General features: G+C 45.7%; 1 protein-coding gene across 1 annotated transcript in view; it reads right to left on the bottom strand.

Annotated features, from left to right (window-relative positions):
* Positions 1-22694, bottom strand: part of GYPC (glycophorin C (Gerbich blood group)) — a 77286-nt gene that overhangs the window by 30511 nt on the left and 24081 nt on the right. Inside the window, exon 2 of the mRNA XM_006022908.3 lies at positions 13376-13555. Within this exon, the coding sequence (XP_006022970.1) occupies positions 13376-13406 (31 nt within the window). The 5' untranslated portion in view covers positions 13407-13555. The remainder of the gene's footprint in view (positions 1-13375; positions 13556-22694) is intronic.

The following is a 22694-nucleotide window of genomic DNA, read 5'->3' as shown; positions in this document are numbered from 1 at the left end:
AGCCTCCTGCCTTGAGCTGCTTTGGGTGTTTTAAACCATACAAGTTGGGTTTTTGGTTGTAGCAGAGACTTCCTATGCCTGAAGAATGGTGCAAGAACTTGCAATGAACTTTTCCCTAACTACTCAGTTGGTCAAATAAAAGATATTGCATCTACCTAAAAAGCCTGAACCTGCCTTAAACCATACAGCGCCTCTCAATTTATTCTTTAGCCTCTCCCCCATCTCACTGATGATCCTTTACCCCCCTGCCACCCATCTTTATTTACTCAGGGAAAGAGCTCCTAAAACACCCCCTTGGCGAGCCCCTCATTGTCGCTCATTTTGTCCCAGACTCCAGGACACAAGTCAGATGTTATCGAAAATTAAAGGCCTCCATTCATAAATAAGGGAAGTGGAGTTGCCAAGACAGCCCCAGAGCAGATGGGCTTGGCCTGCGTCCTGTTCCCAGATCACAAACCGTTCAGCCCCTCCAGACGCTGTGATTAAGCAGCTTGCGAGGAGCGTGGGAGGTGGAAGGGGAGCTTCTCCGTCTCAGATCCACGGGGCCGGATGGCTTCCCGAAGGGGACGCGGAGGCAGCAAAGGAGGAATGCAAAAGCCTTTGTCTCTGGAGTGAGGCTCTCTTTTGCAGGCACCAGAGCCACGCTGGACCTCGACGGTTCCCTCTTGGTGGTGGAGCAACACCGGCAAGGCAGGAGGCTGCTTTGGGGATGGAGAATAATCTCGATTTCATTTCGTTCTTTTTAGGTGAGTGCAGGCAGCTGCTGGGCTAGTTCCCAGCAGGTCCCACAGAGGGGAGAAGTGGCTATAATGATCCTCCTAGTTACAAACAGAACCGACTAACCCTTGGAAACAAGGTAGCATTAAAACGGAAGCAAGAAATGGGCGAGATATTGACCCAAAGCCCCTTGAAGTCAAAGACACTCTGCTTGGATTCTGGGGAGAAACCGTGGCAATTTCTCCCAGCTCAGGATCTGCCTTCAAGGGAGCATCTCTGCAGACTTCGGTGCTGGATCTCGGTGCTGGACCATGTCCTTGTAGCTGCCAGGATCGGAGGTGATGAGCTGAAGTTATCCCCAGATATGGACAATCAGAATATGTGCGCCCAAAAGTGATGGTGTGAAAGGGAGGGCACCTGCGAGAGTGAAGCTTGAAATCATGTGCTCATATTTGAACAGCAAGGCAGAGGAGAAACAGAGCACCCAATACTCTTCTATATACACTTGTATCTAATATAGATATAAAATTAAATAAATTTATGCGCTATATATATCTAGATAGATAAATTTAAATAACTATATATATATATATACAATAAATACATATCATTATTTTATATATTTCCTATATATCTCCCTAAACACACACACACACATAATGTATAGTAACACACAATATATATACATTTTGTATTATACATATTCATATTTCCTATACATACACACATATGCATACAAGTATACATACACACACACACACATATCTATCTATAGATATAGATATAGATATAGATGTGTGTGTGTGTGTGTGTGTGTAGGGGTGTAGGTTGTAGCCGTGTTGGTCTAAGGACATAGGCAGACAAGGTTCCTTGGGTGAATTTGATATCTTTTATTATTGGGTTGGTCTAATAAAAGATATCAAATTTACCCAAGGAACCTTGTCTGCCTGTGTGTATGTATACATTTATATGTGAATATATATATAAAAATAAAAAAAATTAGTCACACACATATTTATAAGTGATATATATATAGGAAATATATACCTATATCTTAGTCTTGTTTTATCTCTATATTGGGTACAAGTATATGCAGAAGAGTAGGGTGATCTGTTTCTCCTTTGCTTTCCTGTCCAGATATGAGCACAGGATTTCAGGCTTCTCCACTTCCAGTGCTCTTCCTTTCGTATCATCACTTTTTGGAGTGTGTTGTGATCTGAATGGCAGCGTTGCATGCCTGCTTTGCCGAGGCGAGATGTACAGAAGTGGCATGACAATGGGGCAGCAGGTGGCGGAGAGCCTCACAGCCTTGTGCTTCACCTCTTGCATTCCCTGCTGCATGCATCATATGGGCAGCATCCCCTCTGCTGCTATGGGTAGCAGCGCAGCTGGGCAATTTAACCCAGCCTCTCCCTTGATGTGCATGCTTCACAAATATTTCTCCAATAACACCCCTATCTTCCATGCAAATTTGGTGCCCATTGCCTTCATGGTTAAAATACCATATCATGACACAGAGGTTGCAGAAAGAACTATACACAGAATCCAGACTATGGGGGACTAAAGTTAGGCCCATGGGCTCCCATCATTCTCCTCATTACTTCTGGTGCAGCAGGAGCTGGGGTCTCCAAGCTCCCCCTCCCTCCCTGGCTTCTGCTTCCTTTTGCTCATCCTGGGGGCAGGGTGGGACCGGGGAAGAGGAGGTGGCCAGCCTCTCCATGGCCTATAATTCACTCAAATACCTAACCTGTTAAATACCATTTGCAGTTAGCACAGGAGTACATCATGTCCAAAAACAATAACTTTCATTCTTCGCTACCAGTCATCATTACAAATAGTACCTCCGCTGATGAAAGTCTGGTGAGATTAAATATAGTCCCAGGTCAGTGGATAATACAGGGAAAATATTTCAGGGATCCATTGAGGCTTTGCTACAAGCCCTGATCAAGGGGGATTTCATAGCTCCACTAATCCAGGAGCAAGAAAAGAGACTTTTGACTCTGATCTGTTATTTCTCCCTAGTTCTGGATGGAAGGTAATGTGTACTAGCTGGGTTGGATGGGGTCTTGAGTTGGCAGGACCAAGATCAGTCCTGGCTGAATGAGATGATGGTAGTGAACTGCTCTGGGAAAAGAAGCAATGACTCCCAATCTCCCCAAAGCAAGGAGGCAATAAGAAAGGAAATGTGAATCTGAGTCCCAATTTGTCCCTTGGTTTGCTCCAGGGGTGCTGCCGCGGGACACCCCTCCTTGTGCCAGGCGGACCGTCAAACTCCAGGGTCACCCTATGTGCATGCTGCAGTATTCGGTGCTGCAGAACATCGCTGCCATGTTGCAAACCAAGTAGCTTTGAAGCTGAATTTCGACACCTAATTAAAATAATAGCACATGCTGAGACTAGCAAAAGAAAGCTGGCTCAGAGTGCAACTTAGAGCCCTGAATCAAGAAGCAAACCTCATTGATGTGGCTGTGAAAAAAATAAAGAGAGGCTGGCAGTAGATGAACACTGCCAGTCTTGGAAGCCAGGAGGTAAAAATGCCCGGGATTGCAATGGAGAGTTGCTGTCTGACTACAAGGAAGACCTGGAAGGGGAGAGATTTTCTGTTCTACAGCAAGTTTCGGAGATTAGAGAGCAAGAGAATAATCTTTTAGAGGAGGTGTGGGGGAAGAGTATTTCCAAAGGGAAGGAAACCCTAGGACACAAACTCTAGTGGGAAGATTTATGCCTTGCTAGCATCTGGTCGTGGCTTCTCTTCCTTCCTTCCCCGTACGTGTGGAACATCCTTGCAGACGAAGAAGAAATGACATTTCCTCAACAGTTGCAACCTGTGCAATAGCCCCCACTTCGAATGAATCCCAAGTGACCTCAGAGTCAAGAAAGGAGGAGACTTAAAAGAATAGGACATTTAAAGAGCAGCAACAAACCTCAGCTGAATAAACAGGCGGTCCTTTGTTAGGGATGAATCAGTCAGTTGAAGGCCGAGAGACTGCATGGAGGTGACCCCACAGAGAATACAAAGGGTCAGTTTTCTGATGTTCCCTGCCTGTATTGCCACAGACAAGCAAGTGGGTAATTATAATGATGTGTAGTAACAGACTTGGCAGGCCAGGCCTCTCTTGGTCTGCTATCCAGTACCATGCAAACCAGTACAGCCTGTCCCATGGTTGGGTTGTTGGTAACTAAACTGGTGTCCCCACCTGGGCCAGCTTGGGTGAGGAGGGTGTGTGGACACCCTGCAGGACTAAAAACAAGGGGCAGATGAGCTCCCTGTGAGCCAACAAGCATCCATACCCAGAGAGAAGATGGGTGCCGCCAGGTCATCAATGATGCAAAGCAACTCAACTAACCTAGGAGGGTTGTTACAGCATCTAAGGGGCCCCAATGATCATAGTTGCCTCAGGACTGACTTGACTTGGTAAAAGACTAGTTAAAGTGTCTCACTAGAGCCCTTGAGTCATGAGTTTGAGCCTTCCTCCAGGCACTCACTAAAGTCCATGCCCAGCTGGAAATAGGTGTTGGTTATTTGGGGTGGGTTCTCAAAGACAGCAATATGTGATGCCAGGCACATCATTTCTAGCGTGCTGAAGCCATGATAGGTCCTAAATGTATCATCCCAGAGGCTATCATTGACTTTCAATTTGACCTGAACAATGCCACTTGAGTGACCAGTTGCACAGATGGAAGAACAAATTCGGATATCGTCGAGGATTCTTGTACTTGCAATGTTTCCAGCGAGCACAATTTTACTCATGTTTGGTGTTTTTTCTTAATGTTGTGCTTGCTGGAGTAAAAAGACTACAAGAAAAGTCGAGCCATTAAAAAAAAAAAAAATAACATACATGTCTAGCCATCGTGGTGACCAACAAAAGCTCAAAAATGAAAATGAAGAAACCAGAAGAAAAATGAAAAGACTCCAGGATGTACTTTCCTAAGCTGTCATGATATTTAAAGCAAGTTCATTATTATCCAAGGTCCAAAACAGGATTTTTGGAAGGCATGACATTGGCAAGGCTATGACATCTGCCTAAATGATTTGCTATCAGGGAGCATCGGCCAAGAAGACTCTGTTAATTATATATGACTGTTCAGCAAAATGTTTGGGCATGCACTTGCCAGCACCTGGCTTGTTTGCAGGCTGTTCACCTTGCCTACGTATTACACTCTGTAATGGCCGGTCACATGGCATTGCTTCTGCATCTCAATTGGGATGACTGAAACTTTGGAAGCCATCCAAGCAGCATGCAGAGAGATAACAAGCATCCTTGTTTTCATGTAAATACAGATGCTTGTATGGACAACACAAGCCTGTTCATGTGAATATTTATGCCTGGGAAACGAGGCCTCGTTTGCATGGGGGACCTGACCAGGGAAGCTAGTCTGGAATAAATATTCTGCTAAAACTATTCTTGGGTAATTTCAGGCTTTCCCAGAATAATTCCTTGAGGACTTTATGCAGGAATAAAAGAAAATGTTATTATGGAATAAGCATTGCACACCCAAAGCAAATAGCAGTTCTGGAATAAGGTCATTTTAATTTGGAATAAAAGTGTCTACATGGGATAGCTCTGCTTGTGCATTTCTCCAGGTAGAGAAGTCCTCAGAAGGAGCAAGGGCATGGTTGCAATCAAAAGCTATTTGAAATCAGGATATCTGAAGCTGCTCCATTTGCAATGGCTGTTTTATAGCTTCTTAGAGGTAAAGGCGAGGCTGTCTAAAAGAAAGTGTGAACCTTTTTCCCACCCCTTATACAAGGTGGGAGATTGTCTGGAACTGGGAGGCATAGGCTGGTTTCCCAGGGAGGAAGGTTTTCAGGCTGCTTTATTAGGGCAGCTTTCTGTCTGGCCCTGGTATCAGGACCTGGCTGGGGAGGTCCCTTGTCATTGGAGTGTGCTCAGGCCTTGCAGGTGCATACCCTTTGTCTCCTGAATAACCCTTTCCCATAAAGAAGACCTTCTTCCATTCTCATTTGCACTGTTTTTCCCTTTGATCTTTCCATTTGGAGAGCAGAGGACCCAATCTTTGAGGATGCTGATCACAGCCCTGGCTAATATGAAACCATTCGCATATTTGCATTGCACCCCATTGCCTAACCCCCTTTCTACACAGCCCAGGACATAATTTCCCCTTGTGTTCATATTTTCCCCCACTGTGACACCAAGCCGGCTTTCAGATGACACGTCATTATCCGTTCCTGGTTTCCAGAGGCATCCCATATATAAAAGAGAGGGGGAGACTTGCAGGTGTCAGGTTGTGAATAGCTCCATGGCCAAGATAATAAAACATACCCATCCCAAGCAGTAGCATGAGCTTTGAAAGAGAGAGAGAGAGAGAGAGATACACACTGATTGAAAGCCATTCAGTAGGTTCTGTGTAAAAAGCACTCCAAAGATGTTCTCTGTGTAGAAATCAGTAATCACTTCAAAAGCCATTATAGGTCTTATAATTTGTAAAAAAAAATAAATAAATTAAAAAATTTGGAAAGAATTGAATCTTACACAGCCTGTTGCATGCTCTCTTTTTAATGTGGACTGTCCCAAAAAGTAAGAAATTTTAAATACAAGACATGCTATAAGGATACAGAAGTACAGTCATTTATCAGTCCAGGGAGGACATGCCAATGTCTCAGGGTGTGCACAAAAGGCCCCCCCTGTAACTTACTGATAAAAAGCTTAGCTCCATTTCATGGCTTATCTGAAGTTGAAAGAAATAGGTCCTCATGAAAAACATTTTTTTTTTTTTTAATGAGCTAAATGAGAGAGAGAGAAAAATAACTTTAAACTCGAACGCAGCAGAACCAGTTTAACCCATTGCGATGCTCAGCTATGTTTTCTGCTTCATCAGGAAGCACCCTGTGGTGAGACATGTGTTGAAAGAGAAAAGATGTGAGGAGTTGGCCTCCTTTATAGATGAGAAGATTAATTAAAAGAAAATCACTTAGCCAGATGTCTTATTGTTGAGAAAACACGTTCGCAAGGTATGACAGTGCACATATGCAAGCGGAGAGTGGCGCCTGGCTAATCAGTTTGATTTCCTCGCGTTCGTAGGGAGGACCCATATCTGGTACGAGTTAGATGAAGCTGATTCTTGTAGATACTCAAGGAATACCGATCTTATTTCTGCTACAGATTAAGAACTGCAGGCCTGTTGTTTTTGCATTCAGTATATCGCAGGAGGTAGTTGATTTAGTGCTTAGAAATAAATTATCTGGCAATGTATTTTTTTTTCCCCTTTCCTGTTAATAAAATGCTTTGAAGCCAAGCCTGATTTTTGCAAATGCCGTTATAATACATCTGCCAGTTGACAGCAGCGCTTTTCAGTCTATGGAGGTTTTGTGGACCGGTTGCTTTGGATAACTCTTTTAAAAGCACCTGCATGACTTAGGAGCCAAAAGTCCATTAAAAAAGTGAGTTAGCCACTAAGAAGCACACGTGTCATATCCTTTGGGCAAAAGGATATGTATTTTTTTATAACCTTGGCATAGTATTGCAAATCAGAGTGTCCTGCAATCTTTGATGTGCTTATCCTTGCAACATCTTTGTGAAGTGAGGCAGTTTTACCACCCCTATTGTACAGGTGGTAAACTGAGGCACAGTGCCACTGCTGCCTGTGACCATCTCTAACTGGCGCAAGTACATACAGCTCCCATTCATGTCACAACACCCAAGTGAAAAGTCCACTGGAAAAGAACGGGGCAGTTGTTAAAATGAACTCCCACCTCTCCCTCTATGTATTGTGTTTCCAAATGCATTTTAAAAGTGGCGCCGGATCCAGAGGGTACAAAACCAGTTCAAACACATGGGGCTTAAGCAGGACCATGCCCGGGCATCCAACGCCCATGCATCTCAAAAGGCCTTGATCTGTGGTTCCTGTTTCAGCAGTGATGGGTATGCAGTATTTCTTCAGAGACTAAAGTGAAAGGTGCAGCGATATGAGCTGTGAATCATTGGATAGTAGGGATGGGAAGAGCCTCATGTGGTGACCTATTGCAATGCCCTGCTCAAGGCAGGGTTATCTTTGAATATACCACCCCAGGCAAGGGTCTGTCCAACCACTCTTGAACATTTCCAAGGACAGAGAGTCCACCACTTCTCTAGATAGCCTGTTTCAGTGTCTGTGGCTCTCATAGAAAATTCTTCCTAATCTCCAACCTAAATTTCCTCTGCTGCAGCTGTTGGCTCATATACAGCTTATGGATCCTCCTTGTTCTCTTTTTTAAGACGGCCACTATGTTCAATCCTTTCCAGTCATCTGGGACATCTCTCAAAGAATATAGCCAAGGGCTCTGAAATAACCTCAGCCAATTCCTTCACTATCTTAGGGTGGATCCCATCTGGCCTTGCTGACTTGAAAGCATCTAGCTTTTTACAGTCTTACCTAACCTGTTTTTCTACTGCTTTAGCCTTGTTATCTCTTTCACTGTCTTTGCTGCCAACTGCCCTTGTCATCTGGTAGCCACCCCTATTTGTGAAGACCGAAACTAAAAAGGCATTGAATACTTCAGCCTTGTTTGCATAGCTAAATTGCCTTCTGCCGTCCATACGGGACCTCTGGTTTCTTTGCTCTTCCTCTTAAATAGCAATAAAAAGGATTCTACAAGCATGTCATGTCCATTGCTAGGTGGCGCTTAGCTTGTCCCTTGACCTTCCTAACTTTCTCCCTGAACACCCATGCGCTATTCTTACACTCTTCTTTAGCAATATAACCACATTTCCAATTCTTACAGGACTTTGTTTTGAGTTTCAACTCCTTGAAGTGATCGCTATCTAGCCAGGCTGGTCTCCTGTTGCATTTCACATTCTTCCATTGCATCAGGATAGCTGGTTCCTGCTCCCTTAAAAGGGCCTCTTTAAAGCACAGCCAACTTGCCTGGACTCCTTTTCCCCTCACATCTCCCTCCCATGGGATCCCATTCACAAATCCCCTGAATTTATTAATGAACTATGAAGAATGCTTTCCATCCAGCTCGTGGTAATGGGAGTAAGGACTGAACTAGTTTTAACCTGGAGTATTGGGATGACCTCTTGAACATCGATGATTTCATTTTCCTGCAGCAGAATGGTCCCCGGCACTTTGGATAATAGATCTTAAAAAAGCAGATTCCTATTCCTGTGGGCATTTTTCTGCCTGCCAAGTCACTTGCCTACATTTTTGTCCCAATTACAGTACTTATCATATCCATAGATCAAAGTTTTGCTTTTGTAAATATTCACACAGATACCAGTGGAGTTGAATGAAGCATAACACAGAACAGAAACCCCCATTTTGCCTGCACAAGTGTGGATGATCAACACACAAATGTAGGAGTGCTGATGTGTTCTGAACCTTCAGATTTAAAATGGGATTATTATAATTCACTCAAATACCTAACCTGTTAAATACCATTTGCAGTTAGCTCAGAAGGAAATCATTTCCATAAACAATCACTTCCATTTTTCGTTACCAGTCGTCGATACAAATAGTACCTCCACTTATGAAAGGCCAGTGAGAGCAAATATAGTTCCAAGTCAGTGGATAATACAGGGAAGATATTTCAGGGACCCATTGAGGCTTTGCTACAAGCCCTGATCACGGGAGAGTTGATAGCTCCACTGATCCAGGAGCAAGAAAAGGGACTTTTGACTCTGATCCATTATTTCTCCTTAGTTTTGCATGGAAGGCAATGTGTACTAGCTGGGTTGGATGGGGTCTTGAGTTGGCAGGACCAAGACCAGTCCTGGCTGGGTGCGAAGAGGGCAGTGAACTGCTCTGGGAAGAGGATCAATGACTCCCAATCTCCCCAAAGCAAAGAGGTGTGTTCAGTTGGCAGAACCAAGACCAGTCCACCCCCCACCCTCAATCCCTAAGGAGGCTGCTCTCCTTCCGGCTCATGCAGCAACTGGCCCACAATAAATGGTGCATGTGGTATGATAGACTATATGTATGGGCCCGCTGTTCTGCAACCAGCAATGCACTCACAGCTTCTTCCCAGTGAGGCACCTCATCAGGTCCCAACTAAAAGCAACACAGTAGGTTGTCCCCACTAGCAGTCCCTTTGTCTTCCAAGGGACTCACTCACTTGAAAGCGTTTTGCAGGATTGGGACTGATATTCCTTGGGGAAGGTGGAAGTGGGGTGGGATGCCTCATAGGCTGAGCATAACAAAAGTACACAGGAGAGGAGACTCGGATGTAGATAAAACACTGTGGGTGTGTTTACACTTGCATTTACGTGTGCCTAAACTTAATGCTTCTTTCCTTAAGGTGCATTAAATTGACTTAGGGCTGTGTCTACAAGTGGATGCGCTACTGAGCACTAAGTTGCATTAAATTTATGCATGAATAGCTAAGACACATTAGCACATATGCAGACGTGCTAATGTGCATTAATGCGCTGTGAATCCATTGACACACACCGTGTTAATGCGCATTAGCACCTCTACATGTGCATTAATGTGACTTAGCTATTTGCGCCTACATTTGATACCTGCTTTATGCAGGCATCAAATTTAGGCTCACATAGCCTTCAATCTCCATTTTTAAGGTGCACTAAGGGTGCACAGGTGTAGTCACGGGCCCTTAATGCACCTTAAAATGGCAATTTTAAGCTAAGCTCATTTAAAAGAGGCACCTGTAGGCGCGCCCCATTGTGGGGAAGTTTACAGCATTGAATTAGTAACATTACCACCCAGCTCTCTTTCGTGACATAATTAGAAGAAGAGAGAATAGAGACAGGGAAGATGCACAGAGTTAAGAAAGATTAAAACATTTCCCCCTGAAACCTTACTCTTTTTGACTGTGCCCTTTCAGGACCATCAAGAACATACTGAATACAAACAAGAAGGGGGTAAAACTCCCTGATCACAAGCAATTAGACAACTTTGTACCATTGTGTTTGCCTCACCGGGCACCTGTCATATAGCTTCACTACCAAACATAAACAAATGAGTGCAATATATTGAACGTTGTCTAACATTTGGCGGATGCTTTATGCATGTGCACACCAGTTTCAAGGCTTCTCATGATGTTTATGAAGCAGTATGTCTGTTTTGCCAAATATAGTCCCTCTCCGCTAAACATCTGCTATCTATACTGAACAGCGCCTCTCAACACAGTGAACTCTTAACATCTCCTTGATCAGTGCAGGAGTTACTGGATTCATGCCAGGAAAATAAAAAGACCCTTATAGAAGCAATGCACTGAACACACACTGTAAAGACATATGCAGCCACCAGGCTTCCCTTTTAATTGAATTTCGTTCTTAATTTGTTTTTTTTTAAAGCTGTATGGATTGAATTTACAGTGATGCAAACTGAAACAGGATACAGGAACATCCTGTCTGGATCTGCAAGAGGAATTGCATCCAGGCAGCTAGAAAGCAGGCAGGGGCATTATTTCAATCAGCAGTAGGTCTAAATAAATGGGTGTTAGTTTTGTCTACAACCATCTAGAATTTTTTGGCAGAAAAAAGGGTTTGAACGTCTGATATGGTTAACCCTGAGAGTACGGGCATGTGAACAGTTGACCACGTGTGAGCTGCTTCTTGGTCACCATCCATTTGCATGCTGTTATCCAGAGGTAATTGGAAGTTAAATCATGGTAGGTCAGCCTTGGGTGAAAAAGGCAGGGCTGGATTAACCCTTGAGTGGACCCTAGGCAAACAAGCTTGTGGGGCCCTATTTTTTTTTCACTCAATAATTATAATAATTATAATATGTAAAAATATTAATATGTAAAAATAATATAATATGTAAAATAAGCACAACTGGGCCCCTTCTTTACTTAGGGCCCTAGGCATTGCCTAGTTTGCCTATGCATTAATTCAGCCTGGGAAAAAGGAGCAAGTTACTGTGGTTCAGCCTCCCCTTACCATGAGATGTGTGTGTGCACGTGGGCAATTACCAAAGCGCAGCTGACATACTGAAAAAAACACTTTCTTCTTTCTCCCAGTGATCCTCGATTATACTTCCATCTCCTCTGAATGTCATAAATTGTTGCGTGAAACCTTTCTTTACTAAACCAAGGGTTAGAGTAATGTCTCCATGGACCTGATTAGCATGTTGCCTCACCTAAACTTTGGGCTGGCTCTAAGTTTGGTTACACTACTTAGCTGCTCATGTAACTCCATCTCTGAGTGTGCTAGTAGTGCAAGTAGTGCAAGCCAGGCCTCTGAATCCAAATCTGAACTCCTTGCTGTGGCAAAAATTCTTTACAAAACTCTTAAAAACCCGGATGCAAGATTGGGCTTTGCCTGCCTTACCCTGTCAGCAAGACTACACAATCAATACATTGCATTTTAGCTAATGGCTTCAAAACCCCAATCCCACACGGACGTTTGAGAGCAATAGTTACAGTAATTTGCATGTCTGAAAAGAAGTGCACAGAAGCCCCAGACGCCACCATTTATTCAAAGACACCTATATTTTGCCTGGATGTTTCTTTTCTTCAATGACTGGTGAATGGGCTTTAATCTGTTAAAACTGCTGGAACAAAAAAAACAAAAAGACAGCGAAAGAGAGAGAAAGCTATAGATAGCATTTCATCTTGTGAGCTGGCTGATACTTGCAAAAAGGCCCAGAGTAAATAAAAATTGTTGGCTCGAATTCCAGTGATTCTTTGCGATATAATATTTCTGCTGGATAAAGCCGGCCTCACTCAGAGCCTGAAAAACACCATCCATTTCAACCTTCATGCGAGCCAGATAGTCTAACAGGAACCGCAGGACCAGGAATTAAAATTGAGTCTATTCCCAGCACTCCTCTGTGTATTGTGCCTTTATTACAGATATCACCTGCGATAACTCCGTTTGGGCGGTTTATTATTATTATTTTTAAATAACTGCTGCGACGCTACAAAAATCAGATCCCTTTGAAGTAAAACGAAAAAAGTCTGTAGCATCTGGACGACGGGTCAAATTCTACTGGCAATGCCTTATGATTGGAAATCATGGGCATTTCCCCAGTAGTCGTTAGGATTTGGACCAGACCTGAGCCCTCTACGTATTAATAGCACTCCCCAAAATAATTGACCGGGATGCAGTTATGCTGTTGAGCTCCCGAGGCCAAACGTTATCAAAACTTTCTGGCATGCGCAGAGTACCACCTCCAGAGAATATACCCTCATACATCTTCACTGAGAAAATAATTCACGTGTCCCACTATTGTGTTTTCAAACTTCCAAAAGCAGAAAAAAAAAGCATTGTGACTTTAAATATCGACTGACAGTTTTTGGCATGTGTCTCATATTACACACAGACAGCTTGCGTCTCCAAACACAAGTGAGGCAGCACCATTAATATCTCAGGAGAGGGACATGAAGCCTCCTAAATGCCTTTATATTTTCGTTCCTTAAGGGAGGACAAAAAAATAAAGGAAAAAAAAAGAGCAAAAAGCATTTCCATTCAATTTTCTCTATCCTAGGACCGAGACAGAAGTGGATCTGTCATATTCGGGAGTTGAACTTTGCAGACAGGCATTTCGGGTCTCTCTGTAACTTTTTCCATGCACATGCACACACACACATGGGCTCGCATACAAAGGGGGAAGGAAAGGGACAGTTTTATCAATACTTCATTCCTGCCCGGTCGTTTTTTGCTAAACTGGAAGCCTGCTTAAAAATGCATTAAACAACAGATCTATACATTCACTTTTGCCATAGGGATGGGAGAAAAAGAAGGGTACTCACACAGTGAGGATGTACTGTTTGGGTAACTCATAACTTATGCCTTCAACCGTGCCTTATGTATGCTGACGGTCTCTCTGCCCTGTTCAGGACCGGAGGCTGGATTGAACACAACAGCTGGAAGGGCAGGAGAAAGCTGCTCTTGTTCAGGCGCTCCTTGCCTAGTTCCTGACCCCTTTGCAACTGGAAAAGGAAACAGCACATGTGTCATTCTCTTTTGCCTCTGCAGCTCACACGGACGGGGAGGGGCACTCATGTTCAGATAGCAGGAACTGTTTACAAGTTTTCCCCGTCGGATGTCTCTCAGCCCTCCGCTCTTCGTCGTCAGCAACAAGTCGAAAGCCAAGGCTGCTTATTTCCCAAGCAAAATTTAACCTCACCCTTTTTAGATGCTCATCCTGGGCACACAACAGACATCCTTTTTTCCGAAGTTGCAAATCTCTACGCTAAATAAATCGCTTCCAAAAATGCCTTGCATCAGCAGACAACCGCAGGGATGATTTAACAATAGGGCTTTCAATTTCCAGTCTGGTCTGGAGCCTCTGCAAGCTGGGGTTGTATTCATGGCTCTCTCTGTAACTGGTGTAAATCAGCAAGGACTCCGCTGACAGCTTGAGTAGTGGCATAAAGGAAGCAAAAGCCTAGCCCACTGGTGCAAGAAGGATGAGCTTGCAGTTAAGGCACAGGCTGGGATCCAGATGGGCATTTCCTTCCTCTGCCACAGGCTTTCTGGATGACCTTGGGCATGACATTCAATCTCTCTGCCCCTCAGTTGCCCATCTGCAATAAAGGGATTGATTGTACTACCTTTCTCCTCTGGTTTTGCACCATGCCCAGCACAGAGGACAGTGAGCTCAGTGGGAGCCTGTAGGCACTCTCCAAATACAAGCAACATTCATAACATAGACGTTAGAGCCAGGCTTTTGCCTGAACGAAGAATCAATAAAACCTCAGTTCTTGTGTCCTGTGGGCCAGCGTGTTTTAACCACATGGCTTTAGCCTCAATGAGACCATAACATTTTCCCTTAAGGGGTGGGAGAGGGCCAGGAAATTCAGACTCAAGCCTGAACCTCCTGCTTCCCCAGGCCCTGTTATGCAAAGGCATTGCAGCCTATTTCAGTGACCCGCTGCAAAAGACAATGCTTGTGTTCTTGGTTCGCACTGTTTATTTAATGGCTCTCGGATGGAAATTGTGGTGACTTCATGCCAGCTCCAAATAACAGCTTCGCTTGTGTGCACGGACACGCTAAACGGCTTGTGTCAGCACTTTGCGTCCTGGGCTCACGGGATTTAGAGAAATCGGGAGTACTTAGCAGTGCACGGAGCAAAGCGAGGTGAAAAACAGAGGTCCTGGATCCTCAGCAGGTTGAGGATGAAGGAAAAGTGGTGCAGCGGGTTTGGCTTGCATTTAATAAAGCAGTGTCTGTTTGTACCTGATGAAGACTTGGTAGTGTTTGCAGGATCCTTTGAATAGTGAGTAAAGGCTGACAAGCATCTGTCATCATCTTCTGCTTTCCCGCTTATAGGTACAACATGCTACATACTCAGATACCATCCTGGCCCTGCATCGCAGGAGCGCTGTCACTACAGGCTCCCCCAGAAGTGGTCCAGTCATCCACCCTGGCCATCTTCAAAAAACCTCTTGACGCCCATCTTGCTGGGATCACTTGATCCCATGAGTCTTTCCTGCCCACGTACAGCGGGGGCTGGACCCGATGATGTGTAAGGTCTCTTCTAGCCCCTAGCAACTATGAAACAATGCTCTTAGCCTCAAATTCTGCCCCACTTCCCATCCTCAGTCATATATGCGTGGAGCCCCGTAGAGGGGGAAAACTCCTATATTACCAGCCACAGCTTGGTGCAAGGATGGGAAGCTCCACATATCTCTCCCCAAGGTACTTCTTCTTCATCACATGTATTACTATAATGCCTCGGGATCAGACATTGCCCGAATGATGAAGTCATGAAGCCTTGCTCGAAAATGTATATGCCTTGCTCGAAAATGTATATCCTGGTTATACCCCTGGAAGGAAATAAGTGCTGTTATCCCCATGTTACAGGTGAACAACCGAGGCACAGAGACAGGCCACATTTACACAGGAAATAATGGCAGAAATGGAAGGAAAGGAAACAAGACCTGTGGCATTTCCCAGAGGGTCTGCGGGTCTAGGATTGACCTTCTTAGCCATCAATGGACTCATTTACAACCCTTTTCTAGACCCATGGGAGTGATGATCCTCGACCGTGATGATACAGTAAAGTTACCTTGTCTGGTAGTGGCAGGCTTGGTTTTACTGTTCATGTTGGCAAGTTATAATGGAGCCTAATAAGTGACTTGCTTAAGGTGACAGAGGGAGTAGAAGGCAAAGCAAGGGATTAAACCCAGACTTTCCTAGGCACAGAGACCATTAGTCGTCCTGCTTCCCTACTGTGCAGGGCTGTGCGAAGAGTCGTACGGTCCCAGGAGGGTTGGGGCTTGCTTTGATATCTTGCTCTCGGTTGCAAGAGAACCACAGTGACTTTGGGACCTTTTCCACCGAAATGTGGGAAAGACATAGCCCCTAACGGGCACGCTTCTTGAAGACCCTGGGAGAAAAATGCTCAACAAAGAAAGTTGTAGCGTGTTCGCTCCCTCTGACCCAGTGCCAACAGCCCTGGGGGGACTGGAGACAGCAGAGGAACAGGAAGTCGAGGGGACCAACAATACATCTGGTCATTCGTTTCTCCCTTGTCTGAACTCTTCCCCTAACCCTTACAAATTGTAGTTGCTGCAGGCAATGAAAGCCAGAAGAGCAAAGGAAGCTAGAGAGAGCTCAAAGCACTTTTTGTCTGGTGTCTGCGGTGTCTGCAGGGAGGCCTCTGGATCCCTTTGACAACAACGCTATATCAAGAAGGTTGTGCATGAATTTTGCAGTTCTTATGGGATAATATCTCACTCTCTTTGGTCCACAGCCTGCTCCCTGCCTTGCAGAGGACATAGCAGTTTACTTGCTCTTGGCTGCAGTGTATATTTGTGCATCGACATTTTTAGTCGATGCACAAATCAAAATCTCAAAGTTAGAAATCTCAAAGTTTATTAAAGAGGCCATCCTTAATGGACTGACCGACGCCAACATCTTAAGGGATAGCCAGCATGGGTTTGTTGCGGGTAGGTCTTGCTTGACCAATCTCATTTCCTTCTACGACCAGGTGACCTATCACCTGGACAAGGGAGAAGAGATTCATGTCATATATCTTGACTTCAAAAAAGCCTTCGATCTGGTATCCCATGATCACTTCTTGGAGAAACTGGCCAATTGTCGCCTTGGGTCCACCACGATCCACTGGCTGGAAAATTGGCTCCGGGGTCGGACCCAGAGGGTAGTAATTGATGGAAGTCACTCATCGTGGTGTCCTGTGACCAGTGGGGTCCCCCAAGGCTCTGTCCTTGGACCCATACTGTTCAACATCTTCATTAATGATGTGGACACTGGAGTCAGAAGCGGACTGGCCAAGTTCGCCAATGACACCAAACTTTGGGAATGAAGGCATACACTTGACAAATTTCATATTGTTGCGTTGTTTTCCACACTGAGGTAAAAAGCCTGACAGAAGAAACTTCACGAAGAGATGAACATGAGCCTGCAGTGCGATGCGGCGGCTAGTAAAGCGACCAAAACGCTGGCTTGCATCCATAGATGCTTCTCAAGCAAATCCCGGGACGTCATTCTCCCCCTGTACTCGGCCTCGGTCAGGCCGCAGCTGGAGTACTGTGTCCAGTTTTGGGCTCCACAATTCAAAAAGGATGTGGAGAAGCTTGAGAGAGTCCAGAGAAGAGCCACGCGCATGATCAGAGGTCAGGGAAGCAGACCCTACGATGACAGGCTGAGAGCCCTGGGGCTCTTTAGCCTGGAAAAGCGCAGGCTCAGGGGTGATCTGATGGCCACCTACAAGTTTATCAGGGGTGACCACCAGCATCTGGGGGAACGTTTGTTCACCAGAGCACCCCAAGGGATGACGACTAGGTCGAATGGTCATAAACTACTACAAGACCGTTTCAGGCTGGACATAAGGAAGAATTTCTTTACTGTCCGAGCCCCCAAGGTCTGGAACAGCCTGCCACCGGAGGTGGTTCAAGCGCCTACATTGAGCACCTTCAAGAGCAAACTGGATGCTTATCTTGCTGGGATCCTATGACCCCAGCTGACTTCCTGCCCTTTGGGCAGGGGGCTGGACTCCATGATCTTCTGAGGTCCCTTCCGGCCCTAACGTCTATGAAATCTATGAAATGTCCCTAATGAACCGTGTATTCCTTTCTGAGTGCATGGAAACTCATGAATGTGTCTTTCCCCCAAAAGATCACAGCATACATTGTGATCTACTGCTCTGTTATAGATGGATAACAGCAGTGTGATGCTCATGTAGAAGTGGATAAGTGTACACACATATACACAGGCCTTTTTTTACTGCCTGTGCACACCAATCTATCTCTATCAAAACTATCACTAACATCCCAAACCACCACACAGTTTCCTTTAGCCTCCAGTTTCTTCAGTTGAATCTCATTTATACCATCGCAAAGAAGAGATATCAGCTTTTTGCACCAAGAACTGCCCTTTCCCGGAACTTCTGCGGGGATAGTCCAGTAGAACCAAGAAATAGAAAACAGTTAATATCTCACCACCTTGGAAGCAGTGTGATGCTTTTTCGATATCAGATGCATGTAATCTTGGCATGTCCTTATCTCTTTTTCAGGGGGGCCCCACTACTGTGAAAGCCAGAAAACCTCCAGTTTTCTTAGGGAAGAATTAGCCCTATGTTGCAGGTGGAGAATTGAAGTATAACATAAGTGAAGTGGCTTAATTAAGGTCAGACAGGAAACCAGAGATAAAACAAAGTCCTGCGGACTACAGTCCAATGCTGTATGCCTCTTCTATTGAGATGTCACTTGTACCTATATAATCCTCATTATCACAGAATCAGTTAAGGTAATTCATTCTTGTGAGGAAGCCAGTGTATTGCCCCCACTTTGCAGATGGGGGAACTGAGGCATAGCGAGAAGAGGTGAATTGCCAAGGATGGCCTGGAGGGGAAATCTGTGGGGAAGCAAGGAAATGCACCAAGATCCTCTGGGTCCCAGGTTACCGTTTTACACCCCCATCTTTCCTTCCTCGCTTTCATTCACCTTGCATTGGAAGAGGAGTCCAGAATCCCCCAAGGAGGCCTGGGGATGGGCCCTTTGGAGAAGTAAAAAGGCACTGAGAACTGTAGCTTTATCAAGCCTCTTTCTTGCCAGAACACACTGCTCTGCTTCGGTGCTGGGTTTCTCAAAGCACTTACCGTGGACAGTGGCCTCTATGTTTCTGCCATCATGATTCCTGCTTACATAGACCTGTGCTGCTTTGCCACATATACGGCATCAGTGGGCATGTCTACATGAGCCACCCACTGTGCGGTTGTTACTACATAGTCATTTAGTACTTGTGTAACCAAGTACTAAATGACAGTGCAGTAACCAGTGTTACTGCACAGTAGTGTTTTGGCACGATTGCCTAGTGACGCTTACTGTGCAGTAGCTCATTACTACTGCGCCGTAGCTCGACACAGGGCGCGTCTACATGAGACGCTTACTGCGCATTAGCTTAATAACACTGTGCAGTAGCATAGCAGTTATTAACCTTGCTAAAAGCCTACAGTGCAGTGTTATTAGGCTAATGCACAGCAAGTATCATTAAAAAAGTGTGCCGGTGTGACTGTGCAGTAATTCTAGTTACTGTTCATTCAGTTAGTAACTCTTACTATGGATACTAAACTAAACGTGCAGTAACTAAGGCGCATTAATGAACAGGTAGATCTGCCTACAACTGTGCAGTAGTGTTGAGTCATGGCTCATGCCGAATGATGCTACTGGCAATAATAACAAGCTACTGCACAATAGTAATAAGCTACTGTGCAGTAAGTGTCTTGTGTAGATGTGGTCACTGTGGGATGAATGATCCCTGAGGATACCTACCGACACAGGGCCTCTTCTCAGAGTGAGAGGAGCTGGCATAAAGCTGGCAGATCGACCTTCTTACAAACCCTGTAGTGTAAGTGTAAGTGGGTGTGTCTACACATGCATTTACACCGGCTTAAATTTACTGTGCAGTAAGTGGGAATAGGCCATTGTCTACATGTGCATGCATTAAAGCACATTAACACTGTGTGTGGACTGACCTGGGACTAAAGTCAGTCCTAGGTCAGTCCTCACACACAGCATTACTGCACAGTAAGGCGTCTTCTACATGTGTGTTACTGTGCAGTAACTAATCGGGTGTAAATTTGATACCTGCATGATGCAGGAATCTAATTTATGCTTAAGTCAGTGTAAGTCACTATATTTACTATGAAGTACAGGTGTACACATGTAGACACACACCCATACTGTGCAGTAGTTTCAGTTACTGCACAGTAAATGCGCACGTGTAGACGTGCCCAGCTAGGTTCCCTTTAAACTGCGTGCGTGTGTGGCCGCTCACAACTAAAAGTGTGTCCTTTTCAAGGCTGTGCATGCATTAGGGCTGGGGAATGGAGCATTTCCCCGGAGCAGGCGGAGCCCATACCAGCCCCCCGCCCCAGCCTCCATCCTTGCCTTGCCTCACCTCGGGGAGGAGCCGCTGCCTGCCCCAGTGGGGCTCCACTGGCTCCGGGACACTGCGGGACATACCCTCGGAGGCCATGCTGGGGCAGGGGGCTGGCGCGGGCTCTGCCGGCTCTGGGGAAGTGCTTCACTCCCCAGCCCTGATGCAGGGGAGTGACCACTTCCCCGGAGCTGGCGAAGCCCGCACCAGGCTCCATCTCCAGCCCTTGGCCCCAACCCCTGGCCCCTGGCCTCAGCCTCCAGCCACCGGCCCCGGCCCCCAGCCCCCGGCCCCTGGCTTCAGCCCCTGGCCCCCAGCTCCCAGCTCCAGCCCCTGGCCCCCGGCCCCTGGTCCCTGGCGTCCAGCCTCCAGCCACCAGCCCCCAGCTCCAGCCTCCAGCATCCAGCCCACAGCTCCAGCCCCTGGCCCCAGCTCCAGCCCCTGGCCCCCAGCCCTCAGCCCCCTTCTGTAAGTGTCCCACGCCGGGCCGAGGCGATGCGCTCATGGACCGAGGTGGTACGCTCACTGACCGAGATGGCACGCTCATGGACCGCCGCTCCTTAGAGGGAACATTGGTGCCCAGTGAGAACAGCCCCAAGGTTACTCGAACTTATCTGAGAAGACATTGTTTGACTGCAGAATACGGGAACACTAAGATGACTTAAAGTTACCGTGTCTCCAGCACCCACAGCCACCCCCCTCTCATCACTAAGATGCACGCCCGCATGGTTGTGCTGTTTGATGCTACTCTACTCCTAGGCAAGTGAATACATCATATTACTCCAGGTTTGGCAAAGCAAAACCTCACACTGCAGCTGTTGTTATACTGACAGGAAGGGAGTGCTCAAAGGAAAAATAAACCAAGGCAAAAAGGTCTCTGGCCAGGAAGCTGGAGGTCTGTCAACAACGTCAAGTGGAAGCAGAACTCCTAGGCCTCGTGGGATTACCATGATGAGACATAATGTTGGATTTGCAGCCACTGTGTGCTGAGGACATATTCATTTAGCAGAATGGGATGGCCTGGGGAGTACCAGGGAACGAGCTACAGTGTCTGTTTATCTCATTAATGTGCAATAAAACTTCCATCCCAGGATGGCGCTCACCCCAAACGCCATTGCCTCCTGGAAGAGAGGAATTTTTATTTCATCACTGCCTAATCTGAGGTGACTGACCTCAAGTAAAGTTGATGGAAGAAAGGGCTAGTGATATGGCATTGAGAATTTGCAAGAGCTGTGAAGTTGGGGCAGCAAATGGCAGGATCTGGAGGTGGATCCTGGAGGGTGGGTTGCAGCGGTGCAGCCGCATCCCCCTTTGATTCCTGCTCCGCCCAAAATTTAAAACCAACCACGTGACAGTGGCAGTGAGGGAGTCACTTGACTTCATGGGTCATTGTAATCTACCTGATTCCTTCTAAATGTCTCTTCTTACAGGTATTAATGACCCTGCCCACTTGTTGACTTTCTGCTAAAGAGCTATTCTTTTTATCTGCAATCCTGATATTAGCTGCTTCTCTGGATGTAGCTCCTATTTCGCAGCCCTTCAGACGGCTTTGAACTCCAGGTAGAACCATCAGGTCAGGTGTGGAAACATTAACTCAAATGAACATCAGTTCAGGTGTGGAAATAACTTTCAATGAAGCACTGGATGCACTGTCAAGATGCTCAAGAAGGCTAGATTTCCTTTTATGAATCTAAAAGAGATGTACATTGAATTCATAGATTGCAGGACTAAAGAAACAACATCATTTGATTATTTTTGCATCGTTTGTTGTGTTTTTATATATAATCTATGTCATAGCAAATGACTGCACATTCCAATGAAGTTATACTTGTTTTGCTTTGATTTGGAACTGAATAATACAGCCCTAGGCCCCCAGCATGCTAATAAACCCCCTAGTTTCTTTTTACCTAGGGAAAAAGTGTGTTGTATTATATGTGATACTGCACCACATAACCTGTACTCTCCTTTTCAAAATCCTAGATCTGTCCATCATTGTATCCCACCATGAAGAACTTGGAAAGGGCTGTTATCCTGGAAATTCCCCTTCTGAAGTGCATTTTATACTGTTTTCATAGAATCATAGAATTATAGAAAATGAGGATTGAAGGGACCTCAGGAGGTCACATCTAGTCCAACTCCCTGCTCAAAACAGGACCAGCCCCAACTACATCATCCCAGACAAGCCTTTGTCAAGCTGGGTCTTCAACACCTCCAAGGATGGAGACTGCACCACCTCTCTGGGTAACCTGTTCCTGTGTTTCACCACCCTCCTGGTGAGAAAGTTTTTCCTAATATCCCACCTCAACTTCCCTTGCTGCAGCTTGAGCCCATTGCTCCTTGTCCTGTCATCTGCCCCCACTGAGACCAGCCCAGCTCCGTCCTCTTTGCAACCCCCTGCAGGGAGGTGAAGGCTGCTATTCAATCCCCCTCCGTCTTCTCTTCTGTGAATTAAATAAACCTAGTTCCTTCAGCCTCTCACCAGTCCTGTCCCCTAGCCCCCCCAACCATTTTTGCTGCCCTCCACTGGACTCTGTCCAATGTGTCCACACCCTTTCTGTCGTGGGGGGCCGAAACTGGACACAGGACTCCAGTTGTGGCCACACCAGTGCTGAAAAGAGGGGAAGAATCACTGCCCTCGATCTCCTGGGCATGCTCGTACCAATGCAAATTTTGCCTTTTTTCTGCAGGAGAGGACAGCAGGCTATGTCTGCTTGGTGGTAAAT

This window comes from Alligator sinensis, unplaced genomic scaffold (assembly GCF_000455745.1).
Source record: "Alligator sinensis unplaced genomic scaffold, ASM45574v1 scaffold510_1, whole genome shotgun sequence".
NCBI lineage: Eukaryota > Metazoa > Chordata > Crocodylia > Alligatoridae > Alligator > Alligator sinensis.
Note: the sequence above shows the minus strand (reverse complement) of the source record. Positions and strands in the feature narration are given on the sequence as shown.